Genomic DNA, 22869 nt, shown 5'->3' with positions numbered 1-22869 from the left:
ACCCAGTTCTCCCAACTGTCAGCTGTGTTAGCCAGAATCCCGCTCCGACGACAGTCAAGATAGCACGAGCCAGAACACAGGACGAAACTTCCGGTTTAACGTTCAAAAATAAAGATGGCAAACTGGAGTTGTAAATATTTTACAAGGTCAAAGTTATGACTAAGTAAAAAAAAATGATGGGATGGTACTTACAAAATAGAACTTACTAAGACACATTATACTTGTCAAAATGGCTCAGTCAACAAAAATGATGAGATACTACGCCCACAATTATGACTTACTGAGTCAAATGAATATGAGGCATTAAATCCAACAAAAAAATCAGATGCTAAGTCAAAATCACGAGATACTAAATCAAATTTAAGAGTCACTAGGCCAGGGAAACTATGAGAGCTTCAAGTCAAGACACAAGTCACAAATTAGACCATATTATAATTTTGCCTTATATTCTTTCATGTCTTCTTTTTTCTTTTCATGGTGGAAATTTCCTTCCATATATTTAAATTGTCTTATATTGCTGTTGTGTAAACGCTCACCTGAACGTATAAGGCCAAGGAGACCATCACTTCTGTTGTTTTTCTACTTAAAATGTTCCTATGAAAAATTGTCATTTACAGCAGCTTCTGCGTAACGTGCACTTGTCTCTCTTTAATTCCGAATCTGTGCCTGGGTGTCTTGTACAACCATATGGCAATATGGACAAACCCTTCTTTGATTCAGTAAGTTACACGAGGTAATGGAAGTGATATAACAGCGACATAAAATGGACGGTCGGCGTGAACAGCAAATCTCAACGTAACACTTTCATTTTGAAGGCGAAATTACTCGTTTTCCGGTGTTGCCTTTGCATTTTCTGGCTCTTTGCGTCGGTGCCCTCCCTTCACATTCCCGATAGTCCGGAAATGTTCTCCAATTACAGAGTTCACGCCCACTCGGTTGTTTTTCTAACTAAACTAAAACGCACACATGGTGTGTTTTCCCTCCACCAACTGCAGTGGAAGTCCCCATTACAGCTAACAGTAGAGCACGAACTATTTCTCTTGCACGGACAGTGGCAGTTATGTTTCTATTTGTAAACGTAACAGCTGTTATGAATTATTAATTACGTTACATCCTGATGTCAGATACTGTCAGGGAACCTGTCAATATCTGTCTCATATGTATATAAATACTGATACCTTTATTTAGACTATCTAATGGCTTGGAGAGTGTTATATTTAGATCAATTAAACATTCAGTGATTATTATATCTTTTAAACAAAGGCCTACAAACTCAACATTTCCACAGAGACATACATTGAAAATGCCTTGTCAGTGATGTGAGTCACTGGGAGATAATTTCAATGTGAAAAGATACTAGTACCAAGGATAACATTCAAGGAACAAAGATGCATTCTCTCATTTTAAAATAAAAACAACTATGACCTACTTGGCTGTAGCCCACAAGGACTACTAGAGCCACTAAAAACTGAACATACAAGCCTGATCTCAGTTATTTTGGTCATGCTGTTGAGAAATTCTGCCGTTCTATTAGACTAATAAAGTGAAAAAAGTTAATTAATTGATTGACTGAAAAAGAGGAACTTGCAGAGGATTTCCTCTATTTCTTTGACTGCTCCGTTATTCACACAGCAAGACAAAGCAACAAAGCTGGAACTGTTAGGCCTAACTTCAATTTATTAAAACACAAAGAAAATTGTGCAAATTACATCTAATAGTATAGCAGACAAAAGTGAACAGTTATAGCCTCACACATTTTCTGTTAGTTTTGAACATACAAAAAACCTCTGGTATCAATACACAGCATGTATACTTAAAAAAATAAAATAAAAATACAAATGTAATACTGACAGAATTGCTGTACCACATGTGCAGCTCTAACAGCTCCTGTATTCTGAATGAATGTACAAAATTACATCACAAACATCACTGCAATTTCTATTTTCATCAATCTGCCTCTTATTTATGACAATGAAAGTTACTTTGATAAGTAGACCAATACTTCATCTGTTTTATTGAGTAAATACTCTATTTACCAATTATAATTGATCAAATCCTCATACTGCAAGATTATGACAAACATTAAGTGTCCAGTACCTCTTTTAACAAGTTTAAAGCTCTCTAGCATCCCTTCAACATACTCATTTATGTGTTTGGTCAAGAAATTCAAATGTGGGCTCTTCAGTGTCAACACAAGTAAGACATATCTTCACAAACATTTGTGTCATTGAAACAATTCCAATAAATGACAACAGTAGAGAGAAACTGGGATCCTTCAAACACATTCTGAAATGAAAAAAAGAAATGTTTGCCGCCATCATCTCACCACTGTCCTGAGGAGTCAGCGTCACAGCTTTGCAGTGTCATGTGGCATTCATACCTGATGGTGAAATGGTGAGAGACAGAACGAGAACAACGGAGACCTTAAAAAACAAGAAAAGGAGACATTGAGTGCTATTCTCCTGAGTGAGCCTCCAGGTCTGTGATCAGCACATTTCCGTCTGACTCTGTAGCCTGGGAGCTGGTTTGTCTGTAATAAGCGTTGCCAAGAGTAGGAAGGCCCCGAAAACGTGAAGCGTTCCTCTTGTACGCAAACCACATCACTCCTGCCAGCAGGGCAAAGATCAGTACGGCCACCAGCACCGCAGCAGGGATGACACCGTGATGTAAACCTGAAATACACAACATGATGGCTTATATGTATGTGGTATGACGGCCCTCTCTTTGAATGTCATAAATACAGATATATCTTTGTGACATGCATCACATCACATTACAGATTCTGTTAACGATGAGTCACTCTCAGCATGTTTAATCATACGCTGTATCCTCACTGAGCTTCGAGCTAAGCACAGCCTCACAATAGGAAACAATGTGCTCATGCTTATTGCACCTATGGGACACATACAATTATGTCTCAAGTCAAATTAAAGAGCACTTTACCATTCAGCGGCTCCACTTCCACCTCAGCTACTACATCTGCAAAAGAACAGATACAGTGAAGTTCAATATAACTTCTTCTTCTTGTTAGGTATTCAGACCATGTGGTGTGAGCTAAGAAGAAAATCTACACTGACGTTACTTCTCAAGTAATCTTGTTCAAAAATGGGGCAGCCACAACTATGAAAAGAATCAGTATGAAAACTTTATTTTTACTTTATTATCTTAATTAGAGTTTCCAGCTATTTTGTCCACCTTGTATCTGTGTGTAACACTGAAAGTCATACATAGCCAACTGTAGATCTGGCTGTGGAAAAGTATCTAAAACACTAATGAACAGTAACTTTGCAGATGGAAGAACATCTATCCTGAATGAGTCAACACACATCTTTCTGCATACAGTGACAAATGTGGACGCATTGTTGAAGTATCTCGCAGGCCTATTTTGGAGAATGTCGGATTGTCAGAATTGTGATTCTTAAACCAGCAATAAAGGGTTGTGAACACAAGACATTATCACCTTTTAAGTCATTATGGCCAACTTGCTAGCTAACAGTTTTGTATTTACACATCCATCAGATACAGAGCATCAATTAGTCGTATTTCTGAACACTTGGCGAATGTAAATCCAATATTCACTCTTTTAAGAGTTAAGTTGCAGGCCGGAAAGCTAAAATAATGTGCCGAAAGATGCTGAAATGCTCCGTAGAGTTTGAGGGGAACTGCAGAGTTTGGTGATTATTACCTAGGGTTCATCACTAGTAAACCCTTTCACATGCAAGTGGTCATGTGATCAACTGTTGAAATTAAAAATATCGATCATAGCGGCTTTAAATTTTGTGGATCCGATCCCACAGCTTCATGCAAGTGCCTTGGTCCCCAAGGCAAATCCTGTCCCAAACTGAAGTAAATAGGTCCTGATCTTGTTTATACTCAACCCAGAACGTACTGCTAATTCTTTGTTAATTTATTTTCTCTTTTATCATTTTACCTGGGTAAAATTGTTACCTGGGTAAAAGACATAGATTTTGGGGACCCACAGCACACAGAGAAGGGCAACAAATATTCCAATATGTTGGGTACGAGTTCAATACAGGGGATCAAATATTCTCTCAGAAGGCACCACAGTTTCAAGCTACAGCCCCTGATTCATCTTACCTGAGATGGTTTTGCAGACGAAGCCGAGCCGCTCGGTACACCGTGACAGGTGCCACACACCGTCAACCACCCTGGTAGTAACACAGGCATCTGCAGTCAGCAGCTTGGAGTCTGGGGCTCTGTTGGGCCAGTTGGTGTAGTCCATAGGTGAACCATCCACCCAGCCCATAGAATCAGCTAAAAGCAGAAGCCACTATTTAATGAAATGGGATTGCAGGGGATCGTGATCATCTGATGGGTACAGGGGAGAGTGATAGATTCTTACTGTCAATGTTGAAGTACATCCCCAACCACACGGTCTGGTGAAGGAACCCCGACGACCACAGCTGCTCCAGAATAAAACGATTCTCTGTCTCACTCTCAATGGTCAGGACATCTGAGGTGTTGACTGGAAAGTGACAGTAACAGAACAAACTCACAACTACTGTGCAGTTTAAAGGAATAGTTCCACATTTTGGGAAAAATGAGAGTTCGATGAGAAGATCACTGTACAGTAAATACGAAGCTACAGCCAGCAGAATGTCAGCTTAGCTTCGCTTAGCATAGAGACTGGAAATGGGGAAACAGCTAGCCTGGCTGTGTTGTCGTCACCGTGAGGTTGCCAGGCAACAAGCTGAGACTCCAGGAAGTCAAAGCACCAGACAAAAAAATTGTCAGGCACATAACCCCATGGAAAACCACAACTACACTTTACAATTCTGTTTTTTTGTACGGATTAAATTGATAAGATATAACGTGGTAATGAGTGAGCTTTAGAGGTGCTGGTTGGTGGATTTTGTTACCTTGGGACAGGTAGCTGTTTCCCCCTACTTCCAGTCTTTTTGCTAAGCTAAGCTAACCGGTTGCTCAAGTACTGTAACACACTGTAAAACGAAAGCACCAATGGTATAGAGTATATAGCCTTAAGCAGGATTTTACTGTTTTTGTTTCTGAGTAAAAACTCAACCAGTTTTCTAAAGCCTAGTGTTTTTCAGAGCAGCTTCTCCCTTTGATCTGTAGGGGGAGTATGCAATCCATCCTCCTAATTAATAACACACCGCATGAATCCATACCTTTCTGCCTACAGTGCTCTCTTGACTCTTCAAATGTAAGTTTCTGCACCACTGGCTCAAAGTTGTAACAGCCATGTCCAAATTTCACCCACGTGGACGGACACGCCACCTCATATGAGATAAATGGTTTACTGCCTGTGAGAGAGAGAGCAGGAGAAAATGGTGGGTACTTTCACACATCCTGAGGAACAGAAACCCAACGGCTGAAGAGAAGCAGTGTCGAGCACTTAGATTTTCAAGTTTCACTGAAGTAGCACTGACTTGGTGGGGGGACATGACACAGGGCTCCTGGTAGCGGAGTGTCACAATCAGCTCTCCGCCAGCCTCCACTCACGTCCATGTACACACAATCTCGCGTCACAAAGTCGTCATTGTCATCGTCTGCGTCCCAGTGTGTGTACACTGTGTCACTGCCATCTGACCACTGATAATTGATGCCACTCTGTAAGGAAGCACAGTCACCAATGTGTCAGTCAAGAAGTTACACTTGTGGTGACCACTAACACTTCACATGCAGGCTATGGTAGCGGTGGCTGTTGATCTATGCATGCACAGCAGTTTGATTAATAAAAATTTGGTTTGCTATTGTAATTAATCTAATTTTCAAAAGGTTGAAGATTGCATCTTTTGCATTTACATTTGTATATTACATCACATTCTTGTACGTAAAATAACTGCAGGTTGGTGCTGTGTAATAATGTATTATATACGGTAACTGGGCCTCTACCATGTGTGGAGTTATTATTAGTAGTAGTATTTTTTAATGTGTATGTTTCATTTCCCATAATTAAGTTTTAAACATTAACATCTACTTCACACCAGTTTACTCACAATTATTGCTTCTTGATTGTGCTTACTGAAATACTTAATCCTAGGTTTGTTTGTTTGTTCTAAAATTGAAAAACGTGTAACCTGTTAACAAAGAAACCCATGCTTTAGGTGCATATTTCTGAGGGGAATTCCAGCTTCTGATTCTCCAGAAGTGACACACACTCATAATAATCAAGCAACATCATTTGAGGCAGTCATAATAGTTACTAAACTATGACAAATACTATAGTTATTTAGGGTTACTGTATTAATTAGTGTAACAAAAGTTAAAAGAACAGAATTAGTGTGGTGGTTCATGAGACAGACATTGAACAAGAACAGGCAAGATTAGAAAAAATAAGAGAGGCAGAGGCAGAATCAGTTCCCTCACTTCCTGTGTTCATTTCTCTCCATGACTAAGAAATTCCAAGGGGACTCTGCAATACTTGAATCCAAATGTTAAGACTGTCTGCTGGGAAAGCACACGCTTGTGGCTAGAATACCTCGACAAGGGCAAAAGGCCAGGAGAAAAACCCTTAAGGCATGTGAGACAACTGTAACTAACCATCGGTAGGCATCCATGTAAAACTAACTAAACAAAACACATTAGGTGTCCATTTAAAGAATCTTCTAGAGCCTTTTGTAATACTTTCCTTTGTACTTCCAGACCTGTGGGTAACATACTTTCCCTGCTGTTTTGCTCTAACTATAAGATTTCTGTGTGTGTGAATAACTCAAAAACAATTTAAAATCTTCACATTTTCCACATTAGAGCAGGCAATTAACACTTTTCAGGTGGTGCATCATGGTACAGCAGAGCAACATATGACAAAAACTGAGATACTCAATCAAATGTGAAAATTTTAGCCATCTACATGATAGGAAACTTTTAGGATGCTGATGACATGGAAAAAAAACACATAAAAGATATTCAACTACCAATCCTTAAAATGCATCTCATGCATGCAGATGTGTGTTATCTGCAATGCATGCTCAATAACCAGTATTAAAGGAATAGTTTTGGGAAGTATGCTTATTTGTTTTCTTGCTAGAGTTAGAAGAGAATACCACTGTCGTGGCTGCTCATTAAACATGAAGCCAGTAGATGCTTAGCTTAGCATAACGACTAACAGCGCGGGGGACAGCTAGCTTGTCTCTCTTCAAATGGAAAAAAAATCTTCCAAACATGTTTTATCTGACTTCCTGTCGTCACCATGATCGTGAGACTCAGAAAGCTACTGCTCTCAGCCACTTCATTGTCCAGCATATAACTCCCCGTGAACAAATGTGCTGTTTTTATGCTTTGACTTGTTTCTAACTAGCTGCTGGCTGTAGCTTCATATTTACGGCACAAACACTTGAGTGGTATCAATCTTCTCATCTGACTCTAAAAGTGAATATGTTTATGTCAAGCTGCTTTTTTAAAGATAACCTGTAGAAAAGCAGATAAACACACAATGCAACCTCTCCCAAAACACACATAGAGCAGACATACACAGTGCAGAGGTATACAGTACATATTTCATGAGAGGATACATACGTCTTGACTATACAGTCCAATCCAGTGGGGGACTGCCAATCTATTGACAAGGACAGTAAGGAAAGCCTGGTGGTAGGCATCTGTAACGCTCACTAGGTCAGAATCATTCTCTATGCACATATGCATCGCGTCGTACCAGCTCATGTTGCCAGACACAACCTTGTAGCTGCGGCTCCTGTACTCAATATTGTCATGGAGAGGGTGGTGATAAGGGTCGGTGGGGGGTTTGGATGTATCTGCAACCAAAAAAAAGTGGCAAAGGAGAGGTGTGTGGGAAGAAGGTAAGATACTGGTAGGCTGGGTCAGAATGATTACTTCAAGGTGTTAATGTTTGGGACAATTAATGGATGGTTAATTAGTTGTCACTCACATAAATGAAAGGAATAGTTCGACATTTTGGGCTTATTCGCTTTCTTGCCGAGAGTTGAAACCAGAAATAGTCCTTGTTTTCTGTGAGTGAGCTTTGGAGGTGCTGATAGGTTATTATTTGTTGTCGTTGGAAAGAGCCAAGCTCTCTGTTTCTTGTAGTTAAGCAAACAGTTTCCTGGCTGTAGCTTCACTTTTACTGACAGATATGAGAGTGGTATTGATTTTCTCATCTAACTCTGGGCAAGAAAGTGACCAAGCGTATTTCCCAAAAGGTCGAACTATACATTTAAAGTTAACAATCAACACTTTTAATTCTATTTTTAATCAAATAACACAAGGCCACATGAAAGGAGGGGCCTGGAGTACCCATAGAAATGTGACCGGCCATCATCACTGGTGTCATTGTGTCAAGGAAAATATATTTTAACCTGGCGTATTTCCCATAAACGTGGCCATTGTGACTCTGTGGGTCTATACCTATACAATACAGAGTCATATTTATGGGAAATACACAGTGTCGACCATCAGACACATGATTCCACTTCAAGATGGCAAAGGATTTTTTTGACTTGCAAAGAGAATAAGTTATAGAAGTGTGTATCAGAGAGCATTCAGCATCAGAGAGCTATAGTGGTCTGACAGCAAAAGAGAAAGACAGACATGCTGAAAAAGATTCAGAGAGGCAGTGAAAGAAAGACAGTCACCAAACAAAACCAAAGATAAAGGAACTGAGGGAATCTTACCTTGAGGTTTTTGACAAACAAAGCCATACCCACTCTCACTGCACCTCTCATCGTACCACTTCCCTGTCAGGTGGAAGTTGTGGTTGTTGGACAGAACAGTACACAACGGCTCATCAGCAAATCCACGGAGCCACTCATCCTCCTAGGGGTCCATAAAGAACATATTAATACACACAAACCCATTCACAAAAGCACATTTATGAACTTTGGGCTTCCAGGGCAGTAAATGTATCAGGTGACTGTTACATGGAGCACTTCCAAGGCTTGGTTGTACGCATCACCCTTCCTCTACATTCAAATACAGACACACTTTAACCCAAAGAATAAGAAAAAGGTAATTTTCTGTGAAAGCTATGACTCTTTTGGACACAATTAGACGACTCTCCTGTGAAGGGACACATATTCACACATATAACAAGTAAAGACAATAAATTGTTACGTCTGCCTGAAGTATTCAGGAGGAGCTTACAGTGAGATAGCTCTTTGGTTCAATTGGAGACCAGTTGGTGTAGCTGACTGGTTTCCCATTGGTCCATTTCATGGTGTCCCCATCCCCCAGGCCAATCCATACACCTACAGAGCTTCCCTGGAGCAACATGGTGATGTAGGCTGCAGAAATGATCAAAAAGGAAAATTAAAGACAGAAATAAAAAAAAAGCACAAAGATGGTCTGATGGTGTTTGTATATGTAATTTGCCATTCATCGGACAGGTGGACACTTCACGTTGCCTCTACCTTGTTCAATCTCGTCTTCTATAGCGACCAGCGAGCCTTCAAATGCGGAGCAGATGGACTGGGCATCTTTCCAAGTCTTTCCCTCCTTTGGGCTGCCACGGAGGTGAAGCAGGAGACACTGCCAACACACATACAAATCCCACACAAATCATGAATATCACATTGTGAAATGCAAATCAGTATTCCCCAATCACCACCAGGACTCTTGTTTGGAGAGGTCAGGATTCAAAATGAAAAAAAAAAAAAGAATCCAAACATGTAGTCTCCTTTGATAGATAGAGAAGGACATAATTTCATATTTCTGGTGAAACCAGAAAAGAGCGAATGTTTGGCAGCTGATGTGGTAACAAGAGCTCTGCTTCTTACGATTACTTGTTCTGTAATATAATAAGAAAAAATTAAAAAAGGACTTACTTGATGCATGTTCATGAAAACTGATTATTCTTCCTAAACCCGATAACAAATTATTAATTTTGTGTATGGTGGGTAACATACAAGGGATGGCTCTTCTTATCCATGTAGTTAAGTAATGATTGGTAAAATGTGGGCCCCCGTCATGATGTTTCAGCTCACAGATCTCAAATTATGTTCAATACTGAATCACTATTGTTTATGTTCAAGTGGCAACTCCTATGGCTGCCTGTCAAAGCGCGAGCCAATGTGCCTTAGGTGTGGTTTCTCTGACAATTGCTAGAGGCTGGCGCCACAAAACCCAGCTGACCCAGCTCAGCTCCAATCTATTGCTTGAATTGAGATTTTTTGTTTCTAAAACAACCAATAAGATGGCGGCAAATTGTAAACTTCAAACTTCAAAATAACCCATCAAAATGATGGGTCACGGGTAATGTCACAGACAATACATCCACATTCCTGTACAGTTTGTGTTACGTTGCTTTAGTCTTTAATAGGGGACATAAATCAGTGATTCAACAGTGTGTGTGTGTGTGTGTGTGTGTGTGTGTGTGTGTGTGTGTGTGTGTGCATGTGCAGGTCCAAGTGTGTGTCTGAACCTTGTGTCCAAAGTACAGCCATTTCTCTGGACATCCTCCGATGTAGTGCGGCTCCCTGCGAGTCTCCACCACAGACACAGTCCTTCTCTTGCACACATAGCCGTGGAGATCGCTGCATTTACTCGTCGACCATTTCCCTGCAACATACCAGGAAAACCTCAACACGTGCAAGTATACATGCATCAGTGTGTGTTTCTGCATGTGCATGTGTTTACCTGATGAAGAGGACATGGTGACACATAACTTGTTTTTCCTTGGGCCACCACTGGGACTCCCCTCTGCCCAGTTCTGAAACTCTACCTCTGTCTTGTCGCTCCACCTGCAAACAAACAGAAACACATTTAACGAACGGCCCTAGCTCATGTCCTGGTTTTAATGAACCTGTAAGTGGGTTTTTATGCATGCAACTAATGACTCTGCTCAGTTTCAATTCTGTACTCTTGTTAATTAGATTATTTGACCAAAATGTCCCTCTATGCGGGTGTTATTTGATGCCAGCAGCATCTTGCGCCTGCATCTCTGCCTGTTGTTTGAAACTGTAACTTGTATAACTTGTAATATGTAGATTTCAGACACTCTGAGACTTGGCCAGGATTAACACAATTTATCTTTACATAAAAAGCTCTTTTCAGTGACACATAGGTGTTGTATCTGTCCAGCCACACTTAGGTAAGTAGAAGAGCAACTCAGTCAGTTGGGTTAGGAGTCCTCTTTTGTTATACTTATTTTTTGGCAACACCTGCAGCGTTTTCCTTTGAAGCTGGGCTCCATTTCTCATTATATGTATTTGGTTCAACTTTGTTTAAACGATTTGCCCCAACAATAATTTACTTTATTGCCAGAATTCAGTTGGCTTTATGCTGCTTTGCCCTAGAGACCTGGGGCCCATTTCACCAAATTTGCAACATGCAAGCTACAGTTGGTAACAAACCTGGCCTCCTCTCCCGGCTGCCCAATGGACAGGCCGATCCACCAGTCAGTCGGGCCCAGGGAGAGCTGAGGAGACACAGTGAAAGGAAGAGAGATGAAAAAGAGCTTCACTTTTACCCTCCTCCTTTGCAATCCAGTTCTCACTGGGCTGGAAGATCGGCTTCAGAGTCTCTCCGACATGAGCGGCCATTCAGGCACTCTCCTTGGCCTGTGCTTCGCCTCTTTCATCGCCTTGTTTTGTTCCCTTTATCCCCTCAGAAGCCTCAACACCACAAGAGACTTCTTTAGTGAGGTCCAAAAGGCCGCTGCCAAAAAAACTGCCTTTTTCCTACTCCTTGTGTGTGGGGGCACTTGAGCATGAAAGTGTCCACATATGAGGTACATTTCAGCTTGTCAAAGTGTGTCTGTAAACACTTGAGTGTGTATGAGGAACGAGAGTGTCAACTGTGTTCACGCTTGTTCGTGCACGTGTTTGTTTTTCACAGTGTGTGAATTGCCAAGTGGGCCATTCAATGAAGAAGAGCCCCTGAGATTAAGTACACTGCTTTGGCTGTTTTCCCCTGTGTGAAATTGTGTTCATGCCCACTGAAAACTAAAAAAAAAAAGTGTTTATGTTCAATGCTCCAGGCATCATTCGGTCACTGCAATTAGATGGTGGGAGTATTTGCACTGGGAAAATGTCAGATGCATTTAGCTATTTATGTTATTTTGTGCAACTGAGTAGTTATTTCTGTGTTTTAAACGAACAAAAACGCGTTTCAAAAAAGAGATATTGCAATATAAATTTGTTTTTTGAAATAATGTTTTATTATATTATTATATGTTTCATTTTCAATTCAATTTGACAGTAGGACTATTGTTATCACAATAATATCAACACTCTGTGTTGTATATATATATATTATTATCTTGGAGATTTTTTATTACTTGTTTACAAAATGACAAAATTTAGATTGTGCCAAATGCCTTAAGGTGTGTGTTTTTGGATAATTTTTGGTTTTAAATGGTGACGGTGACAAAAATGTATATTCATGTTATGCATTAATATTCTAGAAAAAATGATTACAGTACTGCTGCCTGCTAACACCTCAAAGTGACTATAAAATACATGCCATCTTACAAATCTGTATATATGGCAGCCTGGCAATACTGATCTGTGAATCTATGTATATGAGCAGTGGCAGTAACAGACCCGCCGCAGGCGCTCCTTGATGAAGTGCAGCTCCTCTCTGGAGTGAAGGGACAGCAGGTAGGCTCCCATCATCTGGCAGGCCAGAGAGACGGCGTCCCAGTCAAAGGGCTGCTTCGCCAGCAGGTACTCAGCTCCACGGTAAAACACCCAGGGCTCGCTCTCTGCGGGGCAGCCAGGAGGACAATTATAATACCTTTAATACCTACCTACCTGTAATACATTTTCTGCCAAATGATCTTAGCCTTTTCAACGCAGTCATGATGTGGTCTTGTTTTACCCTGCCATTATACAGTAGTACAGACATGAACGATATCTACAGTATCAGTGTCTATAAAACTTGCCAGAAGCAATGAAGTAAATTAAACTTCTACTCACGCTCAGTGTACCAGTAGGGTTTTTTCAGTTTATCACCTGCAACATAAATCAGAGTTTGGTAAGTAATGCAGTACTGATGTGTGTGAGAATGGTGGTGTGAGGGTGTGTACCTCTGGACAGCTTGCAGATCCACTCGTGTTTGGTGTCACAGGGCTGCGGCGTGAGAGCGTTGGTCAGGTCACTGTACACAGCGCAGTCCCTCCTGTCATCCTCATCGTTCTTATCCACTATGAAGGACGTCACCACCTGCGTGAAAGACAGACACACGAGACTAAACCATAATACACTCTGAATATTACCTTGTGTTACAACAAGGCATGTGGATATGTGGATGAACATCTCTATGTACTTACAGGAGAACCATCAGACCACTCCCAGGCTCCGGGATGTTCAGGGTCTCTCTTATTTAAACCCACCCAGAACCAGCGACCCTCTGTTCTAAAAAAAGAGGAGCAGAACAAAAACACACTGCAACACAAGTCCATCTGAGCGAGTCTTTTAACCTTTGACAATAGTCACTAATGTACTTCACCAGTACACCAGTTATCAGTTCCAGTAACATTCCTGCACTAATGAGGCCCAGAGGGCTGTACCAACCCTTCAAACATGGTACTGAGGAGCTGCTTAACAAACACCTGCTCCTCATAGTGGTGGAAGCTGGCCAGCTGAGCCCCGAGGGCCTGGCAGAAGAAGTCTGCTTCCACCCAGGACCGCTTCATCAGGACTTTCTCATCGTGGAACACCTAGAAGAGCAATACTTACTGTCAGCTGAGAGTTACAGATTAAATATACAACACTCTCAGTAAGGCTGTAGAGATGTAGAGAGATGCATCACATATAAAAACAGGTTCTAGCTTCTTAAATGTGAATATTTTCTGTTCATTTTCTTTGTCTTCTGTGGTAGTAAATTGAATATCATTGAGGTTTGGACTGCTGGTTGTACAAAACAAAACATCTGAAGATGTCAACATGGGCTCTGGGAACTTGTGAAGGGCATGTTTCACTATTTGATGACCTTTTATAGAACAAATGATTCAATTATTAATTAATTGATATAATAACTGAAAGATTAACTGATAATGAAGTAAAATAACTGTTAGCTGGTGATGGAAATTGGAAATTATGAAAATAAATTGCCTGTAGGAGTGAATGTGACTGTCTATGTGTTAGCCCTGTGATAGACTGATGTCCTGTCCAGAATGTACCCAATGCATGATGGCATAGGCTATAGTCCCCTGTGACCCTGAACACCATGGAGTAGTTGGTCGTTTTGAAAAGCAAATATTACATTACGTGTGATTCTGTCACTGTTGGTGAGGCTCTATTTATGACCACTTGGCTAATGTTTGACCTATGAAACTTTCTCCTCGTACAAACTGATGCACCTAGATTAAAGAAGAGAAGTAGGGAGAGAAGATGAAGCTGAAAAGACAAATCAGAAACACGAGTCAGGACAGAGGAGAGTGAGGAGCACAGAGGAAAGATGAGGATGATCCAACCTTGTAACAGTGGAGCAGCCCAGAGTGTGATTCCCACCCTGGAGGACAGGGGGCGTAGGCATCAATGTGGTTCTCTGGCAGCTGGACATCGTGGTAACTGCTGATGCTCTGCTTGCACACTGACAAGGCCTTGTGGGACTTGCAGTCTTTCACCTCCCAGTGACCCAAAGCGGGACCACCTGACATGGCAACACATCCACCAGCACTGACTAAGAAAAGGAGAAGAAGAAGGAGTTGAAAAGGAGGATGGAAAAACATGTAAGTGATACACATTAAACCAAATCCCCAACTAAACACAAAATATTTACAACAACTGGCTACCTGGCTGGTGTTTGTTCCAGTTTGTGAATGTGAGCGGCAGAGAGGAGCCATTGTGAGGAAGCCAGCTGTACTCTGCCCTCTTCTCCAGGTCCATGAGGCCGATCCAGTAGTACATGCTACTGTTGGCCCCACTCTCACTCAGCAAACTGTTGACGAATGCCTGCTCAAACCTGCCAGCATGAGGAAGAAGAGAGGACAGGTGAGGAGGATGGAAGCTGCAATGTTGCCACAAACTAAAAGAAAATGGGTTTTTTTTTAAACACAACAAATCATTTGCTCAATAAACCACCTGTTTTCCACAGTAAGGAGAGGAGCCTTGCAGTAATATCCCATCAGTGCGTCTTGATAGATCTGTTCGTGGCTCGTCACCATGTAGCAGGAGTGGCCGTGTCGCTTCCAGCCCTGCAACATCAACGACAAAAAATACACAAATCAAACTGCATCTATGTTCTATTTCAAACTGCAGCTTTTATCTATATTGCACAAGACAAAAGATCATCAAATATTAAAAGGGAAAATACAAACTACAGTATACTTCTACAATTATTGTTATGATAAGAAGACCCATCGGGATCAAAATGTGTCCCTAGCACCAGGTATCTAAAACTAAATACTGAAAATTGTCGTTGAATGTTTGTCCAGATTTTAGATATTTTTTTACTTTCAGTATTCTTTGATTTGAGAGATCCTGATTTAAATCCAAAATGTGCCAGTTTTTATTCAGGCAAAGTTCTTGTATGGTTGCTCGTATTTAGACAGCATCATATTACATTACAGCAGTACCAAAGCTCAGGTGCCATATTGGTACTACTATTGAAAACCTTCAAACCTACACAGTCCTAATCTGGAGTGAAGGTTATTCTGTCCTGTGTCCCTGTGTTAGGTTGTGTGTTGGGGCTGTTTTGACAAGTGGTGTCAATTTGCCCCCCCTCCATATCCCATCTACCCCCCATCCTGGCTATACTTGGGGTCCAGAGGCCTACACTAACATTCACATGAAGACAAAATTGCAAAGCTTTCTTTAAAACTAGAGTGTCTGGAATCCTTTTATCAGGAAAACACCATACCCATAGTACACCACAGTAAACATTTCACATGGTGACCTGCATTACCTGATTGTACAACACAAACAATGAAGAGACTAAAGTGGAAAATATAGTTTTGTCTGCTCAAACTGTGGCAGGAGTCATCAGAGTCTGCTCGAGCATGTCCACTGATATTGTGCCTTCTGGGCCAGTTTTGGTCTCACGTTCCAGGGCATGAAGTAGCGCGATGACTCAGGAGTCGGATATTCTTGTAAACAGAGTCAAGGAGCAACATGAATACCAGACAATACGTCAGCAGCCGAGTGAATCAGCTCATTGTGCTTCTGAAGGGGCAACTTGCTCAGAAGTTGAACTGCAGCAGGCGTGTGGCTCTGCCTGGTGCATGTCCTGATCTGTATGGAGCTATTGTAGCGCTGCACAGCACATAATCTGCCTGATAAAGTTAAAAATAGGTCACTTCAATTTTGGTTGGAAATTAAAAAAAAATAAAAAAAATCTTTCTGCTGACATCAGCACTTTTATTGTAAAGGGAGTCCCCCACAAATGAATATATACATACAATTACTGTTAAAAGTAAATCATTATGGAACAACCTGAAACCAAACATCTTGTGCTCGTAGATGTTATCTTTTTTTTTAAACCAGAGTTCTGCCACATTATGGGTCTAGTCAGAGGTAAATTAAGAAGATTAAGTGTGATGTAATCATGTAATGTGATGTTTTTGATCCCCTTCTACTGCGAGGTACAAAACTGTGCCACTGCATAACAGGGTTTCCTTGTCTTGCTCCAAGACACTTTCGTCGAGTACATGCTGACCTGGATCTATGTGCGTGTGCTTGTGCATGTTCCTACCTCAGGACAACCCTCATCCAAGCTTCCACGGTGATGAACGGGATTCTGGCTTTCTCTTCTACACACTGCAGGCAGTCGCTCATCACATGACGCTAAAAGCCAGTTACCGTCCTGTGAAAGAGGTTAAGATTTTACTCACACAAAGCACCCGACGAATGAACCATTTTGATAATCGTTAATTTATTTATCATAGTAAACTGAATTTCGTCGTTGAACTGGTAAATAGGAAGAAAATAATTATTAGTTGCAGCCCTCAAAGGGATTCATTCAATTTGAATTTGCTCACTGAAGGAGCTAAACTCACTTGTTCAATATTGAGCTTGTAAGAGAGTTTTTACATAAAAGAAGCACCAACGCAGGGTTTCCCACCTTCCTGTGTGCTTTGGCGCAGAGTGTTGCATCTGTCAGGTTGTGAGGAGGGTGATACTGGTGCCAGAGAGTGAGAGTTACTGGTGAACCATCAGACCACTCTACAGCAGGCGACGATGCCTGTTTCCAAAGGCCGATCCATACCTCGGTACTCTCCCCAGAAACTGCACGCACCATGGCATTCACACAAACACAATACCATTTAGTAACCCCTTGGTATATCCCTAGAGTGTCTATAACTAACAGAACTTCATGTATCTGTACTGCATGATGCTCCTTACAGTTAGCCAGGAGGTTGAGCAGCATTTCCACCTCAGACAGGGAGTGGAGGCTGGTGAGGTTTGCCCCCTGAGAGCCACAGGCCCGGGAAGACTCCGCCCAGCTTCCTGCTTCTGTTTCTGACAGCAGCCGGTAGCAGAAACCATTATGAGGCCACCATCCATTAGCACACTCTGTATGGATGTACTGCCAGTCCTCTGTGAGAGGAAGAAGGATCGAGGAGGAGGAGAAATCAGAACAGACCAGAGAAACACATTTTTACAACACAGATTCACAGCAGACATTGTTTTGGTCTAGCTGCCAACAGCGCGACAGAGAGGAAGGTCAAAAGTTCACACCCCAGGTGCAGTGCAGCTATTGAGGCCAAGAGCTACAAGAGCTAAAAAAAGTCTTCTTGTACTTTTGCACTGACTCATAATTTATCCCCACAGTCAAACAGTCTGCATGTCAGGTGTTCATGCGATGCGTGTGCACGCGCTCTCACCAAGTGGCTCGGCTCTGCGGGTGTCGTTAGGCGTCTTCTTGCAGATGTAAGGCAGAGCGGACTCACAGGAGAGACTCAGCCAGTGAGCCTTGAAGGCTGAGTTGTAAACTCCACACTGTCTGTTGTCCTGCAGCGGGCTGGCAGGCAGAGCTGATGGGAACACAGTGATGGGAACAGTTCAGTCTTTTATTTTTAACCCTTGTTTAGTTGACATTGGCTTAACTTCCTCATTGTTTAGAGTCCCACACGTCCCAAACAAATAGTAAGTATTATCTGTGTAAATATAATAATAATAATAATAATAATGATAGTGTCTAGTGTCTCTTACTAAATGCCTTTGACAAACAGAAACGTCATGAATGTAAGTATTACACACTCAATGTATTCAAGTTAAAATATCATGAAACAGACAGCACCCTCTCACTTGTTCCTGGAGTAAACAAATAATCAGTACCTGTGGTGAAATTGACCAACGACAGAGGCGCTCCATCAGACCACTGCCACCCCCGCCCATCCTTCAGGTGGTTCAGCCCAATCCACACCATCACTACAACACTTGCAAGTCGATCTACCATAAGACGCAAACACGAGAATGTTGTATGAGACACCGTGTGATTTATAAATAATCTGGACAGCAGACAGTGATGAAATACATACAGAGTGATAGAAGAAGACATAAAATAACTGAAAAGGGGGGAGGGCAAGTCCAAAACCTGACCTGGAGCTGTATGAATGATGAATCTGTGTATATTTATATATTGAAATATTTGGATTTTAGTACTAGTGTAGTGTAGTTCTAGTGTTTGTGGATGTAATACAGGGACAGTACATGGTAGTTATTTAATTCAGCAGCTTTATGGTCCCTGCATGTGTTTTCTAGCGGATGCCTACCTCTGATGTACCTATACTCCGCCAGGCTGGTAATGCTGAGCAGATTTCCCCCTTGAGCCTGGCAGGTTGACAAAGCCTGACTCCAGGTTAGGATGGTGTACAGGTTGAACTGGTAACAGGCCCCCAGCTCCTGGTTCGACTCCCAGAAACGCTCACAACTGGAATCTATGGGGAAAACCATGAATTGAAAAAGGAAAGACGGCAGGAAACTGGTAAGGAAAGAGGTGAAATGCGTATGCATCAGAGATACGATAGGGATGATAGGGAATGGGAAAGATACTTTCGATCAGGATCTACTAAGTTTTGGTTTATTTTGAGTTTTAATTAAATCTCAGTGACTCAAATTACTTTTTTATTTATACACTATATGGCAAAACATCCCCACTCAATCATCACACCCCGTATGTGATCCTTGAACATTTCCTTTCAAAACCACAGGCATTAACATGTTAATATAACAGCCTCCACTCTTCTGGAAAGGTTTTGTTTCCACAATTTGAAACCTGGCTGCAGGGGTTTCCCCTTATTCTGCCACAGGAGGACTATTGAAGTTGAGCACTGATGTTGGGTGATAAGAACTGGCTCACGGTCGGCGCTCCAGTTCATCCCAAAAGTGTTGGATGGAGCCGAGTTCAGGGCTCTGCGCAGGTCAGTCAAGTCCTTCCACACCAAACTCCGAAAACATTTCATTAAGGACCTCGCTTTGTCCATGTGGGAATTACAATGTTGAAACAAGAGGTGTCCACACTCTTCAGGCCATGTAGTGTATTTACTCAAGTGCATTTCTTACTGTATCTGCGCACCTATTTTACCTTGCACGGGACAGAAGCCCCATCTTTCATCCTCATCATAGCGAGGGGTGGTAGCACACCACTGAAGATGGTCCTCGCGCCCCTCAGTCGTGCACTCAGAGTACCATTTGTTGTTGTATTTGAAGGGAAAAGCGCAGGGCATGCCATTCGCATTTCCCAACAAAGTGTGGATATCTGTAAATGAAACACACCCAGTATCATTTGAAATGAGAAATATCATGTGCAGACAAGTCAGAAAGCAACTAAGATGACTGCTGTGCTGGTTAAGTGTGTCAAATGTCACCAAAGAGCTGTTAGATCACAAGTCAGAAAACATGCAGGATATTTTAGGTGTTTACCTTCATATGGATATGAGCAGGGACCCTCTCTGGGGGTGTTGTACCTTTTCCACTCATGATAAGAGTTTTTCTTTACCACCACCAAACGCCCAGCCACAGCCACCTTCCACTGGGACGCCCCGTACAGCATGTTTCCGCTGCAGCGCCACCACAGCACAGGGTGGGCCATGTCACACTCGAACGTGCCGAGAGGCTGCGTCGTGTCCGAGATGTTGAGGCCCAGGCACATGCTGGTGCCCAAATTGAAGAGGCGATGTCGGGAGACCCACTTCCACAGCATGCGGCGCGTGGGCCGCTCGCAGTCCTCCAGCACCAGGTTGGAGCGGTCCGCGGTGATGCAGCGTTTCAGCGGCTCACTCTCCAGGATGAACAGACCCTTTTCTGGAAAAGAGACCAGCAGGAAGAAGACCAGATGAACAGAAGTGAAGGAAAGGAGAAGAGGGGGAGGTGTGAAGAGAAGAGGGGTGAGAGACATGGGGAAGGAAGTGAGGAAGTGAATGTGTAACATCGCGAGGGGAGGATGGATGGATTTGTCTGTGTGATGGCATATCACCTCAGTCTTACATAAAGTCAATTCAGAAAGTAAAGGCAGAAAACTTTCACTGTCAGATTGTGGATTTCCACACTTATAATAATATTTCACCTCTTTTTTCATATGTTTCCCTTCAAAAATGGAACACTATTCAAGCTAGAGGGCCTGAAGGAACCTTTTGTCTTTGTGTAACTGGATCCTCTTAGCAAAACAGAGGATGTATACAAATGGCAGCGATGAAAACAGCTGGAGGAATAATCTCTTCCTTCATGTCGCTATTGCACACTAGAGGAGAAAAGGGGACAGCGTATGTTACTGGATCTAAATCAAATGTGGACAAAATGAGTGATATATGATAATGATGTGATGCAATTTGAAAATAAGGAATGCAACATTTCATTTTGATTATTTATATGTATATATACAGTTTTTTTCCCCACAATTTCTCAGCACAATGTAATTGTTCAAGCAACAGTCCAAAACCTAAAGTATTCAATTTACTACTATACTAAACAGCTGGAACCAGTTAATATGAGCCTTTTTTTTGTTTGACTGAACAACTGTGACGATGAATCGATTATCAGAATAATGGCAGATTAATTAGCTGTCGATCAACTAATCAAGCACATCCTCACATGTGAAGAGCTGGAATCCTTGATAAAATAATTGTCACTGATTATCACTCAATTGACTAATTGGCTAATCATTTCAGCCCTATTGCAAACATAATCACATGTTAAACAGACCACTGTTCAGTCTGAGCTGCATGATAAATAGCATCTGAATTTTTCCTTATTCAGATTTCACTTTATGCGGTTTTATAATGTTTATTTTCAATAATGAATTCATCTAGCAGACAAATAACCTGGACAGCATGTTTCTCCTCATCAAAATGAACTTGCACAGAGGGGGAAAGGCTTCCATTCAGCTTCTGAGCGCTGTCCTGTTTTACAGATAATAAAAATCACTGCTGGTAATGTGAGCCAAGCTGCAGCAGTGGGGCTCAAACTGTGGTTCAAAGATTCACTAGGGGACTTGAAGATAGTTTAGGTGGGTCCAAAGGAAACTGGGGAATTGTTTAACCTCAATCACCTTCACTTCGCACACAAGATAGCTCATCGGCACAATGAGAACATGTTGTAATGATCTCCACACACACTGTTCAGTACAGTTATATAATTATCTACCATGTTCACAGTACAAGACAGCACCCCAAACCAAAAGACGTAGTGTGGGCTTAACTTTGCAGGAGGTCATTCATTTAAAAAAAAAAGGGGGGACCACCGAGCAGCAGCTGCAGCCAGATGATTGAACTTACTGTAAAACTCCATGAGCTGGTTTTTCTCCAGGACCTCATCGTCCTCCTCGGTGACACAAACGCAGCTTTTCGCCAACAACACTGCTGCACAAATAGTCGCCACAACAGCCACGGAGTCGACGAAACCACACAACTGTCTTAACATTTCGACGGCGAGATGCAGTGTTGAAGTGCAAATGTCCGCACATTCCGAGGCTCCTGGTCAGAGGGGTTATTTCGGGCTCGTTGTTTTTTCCCTCATAGAAAACTTCGACCGACTGAAGTTTTTCAGCGGGGGACCAGCGACGTCACGTCTGACGGAGGAGCTGCCGCTGCTCTCCGGACTGGAAGCTGCATTCCTGCCGCTGCGGACTGTTTTCACTGGGAGAGAGCCACACAACCGTGTGCACACTGAACAAAAAGGCTTCAATAAGTAAACAAACACAGTCATACACACATAGATAGACAGTGGTGGAATGTAACTTAGTGCATTTACCCGAGTACTGTACTTAAGTACAGTTTTCAGGTACCTGTACTTCAGTTGAGCGTTTCCTTTTATGCTTTATATTTCTACTTCACTACATTTTGAAAGTAATTATTGTACTTTTTACATTTATTTGACATCGTCACTAGTTTCTTATTATTACACAATGTAACTAGTGATGCTTACACTTGAATGCATCACTAATTATAATCCAGTGATATAATACACGTTATTCTGAAATGGACCATTGTGCACGTGCACGAGTATTTTGAGGCTAATACTTAGTAAGTAAGATTTTGAATGCAGGACTTTTACTTGTAACAGTATTTTTTCACTGTGGTATTGCTACTTATACTTAAGTAAAAGATCTGAATACTAGATAGATAGATAGATAGATAGATAGATAGATAGATAGTGTATTATTTTTTAATGTAAAATCTTAATTAGCAAAGTTCCCACAGCTGTCGGTTAAATGTAGTGGACTACAGAATTTATATATAAGTACAATATAGTATAAATGGAAATACTCCAGAAAGGTACAAGTACCAGTAAAGTACCTCAAATGTGTGCTTTCCCCCACTGTCCATAGTATAACACTCACAGGGTCAATGTTTCTTTTTCCTTTGATACTTTAAACAACCCATAATTTGCTCATAATACTTACATATTTTTAGTGAAGTGACATTTTCAATGCAAGACTTTTACTTGTAATGCAGTATTTTTTTTAACAGTGTGGTATTGCTACTTTTAAAGTGGCACTGTTGCCTCCAAGTTCCCATCGAGGAAAAGTACAGTGCACTATGGATGACAG

General features: G+C 41.6%; 1 protein-coding gene across 1 annotated transcript; it reads right to left on the bottom strand.

Moving 5' to 3' along the window:
- Positions 1-1659: 1659 nt before the first annotated feature.
- Positions 1660-21740, bottom strand: pla2r1 (phospholipase A2 receptor 1). Its single transcript, XM_070904942.1, has 30 exons — positions 21596-21740; positions 19746-20126; positions 19408-19581; positions 18596-18760; positions 18159-18272; positions 17705-17854; positions 17223-17417; positions 16942-17105; positions 16573-16683; positions 14964-15076; positions 14675-14844; positions 14354-14562; positions 13452-13597; positions 13208-13292; positions 12965-13100; positions 12855-12890; positions 12480-12640; positions 11289-11353; positions 10573-10676; positions 10358-10494; positions 9348-9465; positions 9082-9221; positions 8613-8754; positions 7501-7736; positions 5412-5592; positions 5151-5285; positions 4364-4486; positions 4099-4275; positions 2944-2979; positions 1660-2672 (listed from the first exon to the last, which is right to left on the bottom strand). The coding sequence occupies exons 1-30, from the start codon at positions 21738-21740 to the stop codon at positions 2455-2457; spliced, it is 4467 nt and encodes a 1488-aa protein (XP_070761043.1). The 3' UTR covers positions 1660-2454.
- Between the last annotated feature and the right edge of the window lie 1129 nt (positions 21741-22869).

The sequence above is a fragment of the Enoplosus armatus genome, chromosome 1, assembly GCF_043641665.1.
Source record: "Enoplosus armatus isolate fEnoArm2 chromosome 1, fEnoArm2.hap1, whole genome shotgun sequence".
Classification (NCBI taxonomy): domain Eukaryota; kingdom Metazoa; phylum Chordata; class Actinopteri; order Centrarchiformes; family Enoplosidae; genus Enoplosus; species Enoplosus armatus.
Note: the sequence above shows the minus strand (reverse complement) of the source record. Positions and strands in the feature narration are given on the sequence as shown.

Bases quoted from the DNA above. Each gene is read 5' to 3' on its own strand.
- pla2r1 (XM_070904942.1), bottom strand. From the start codon at position 21,740: ATGTTAAGACAGTTGTGTGGTTTCGTCGACTCCGTGGCTGTTGTGGCG. The intron at 7,737-8,612 runs GTAAGATTCCCT...TTTTGGTTGCAG, and splicing joins TGTTTGTCAAAAACCTCAAG to ATACATCCAAACCCCCCACC. The intron at 5,593-7,500 runs GTATGTATCCTC...GCTTCCTTACAG, and splicing joins TTGGACTGTATAGTCAAGAC to AGTGGCATCAATTATCAGTG.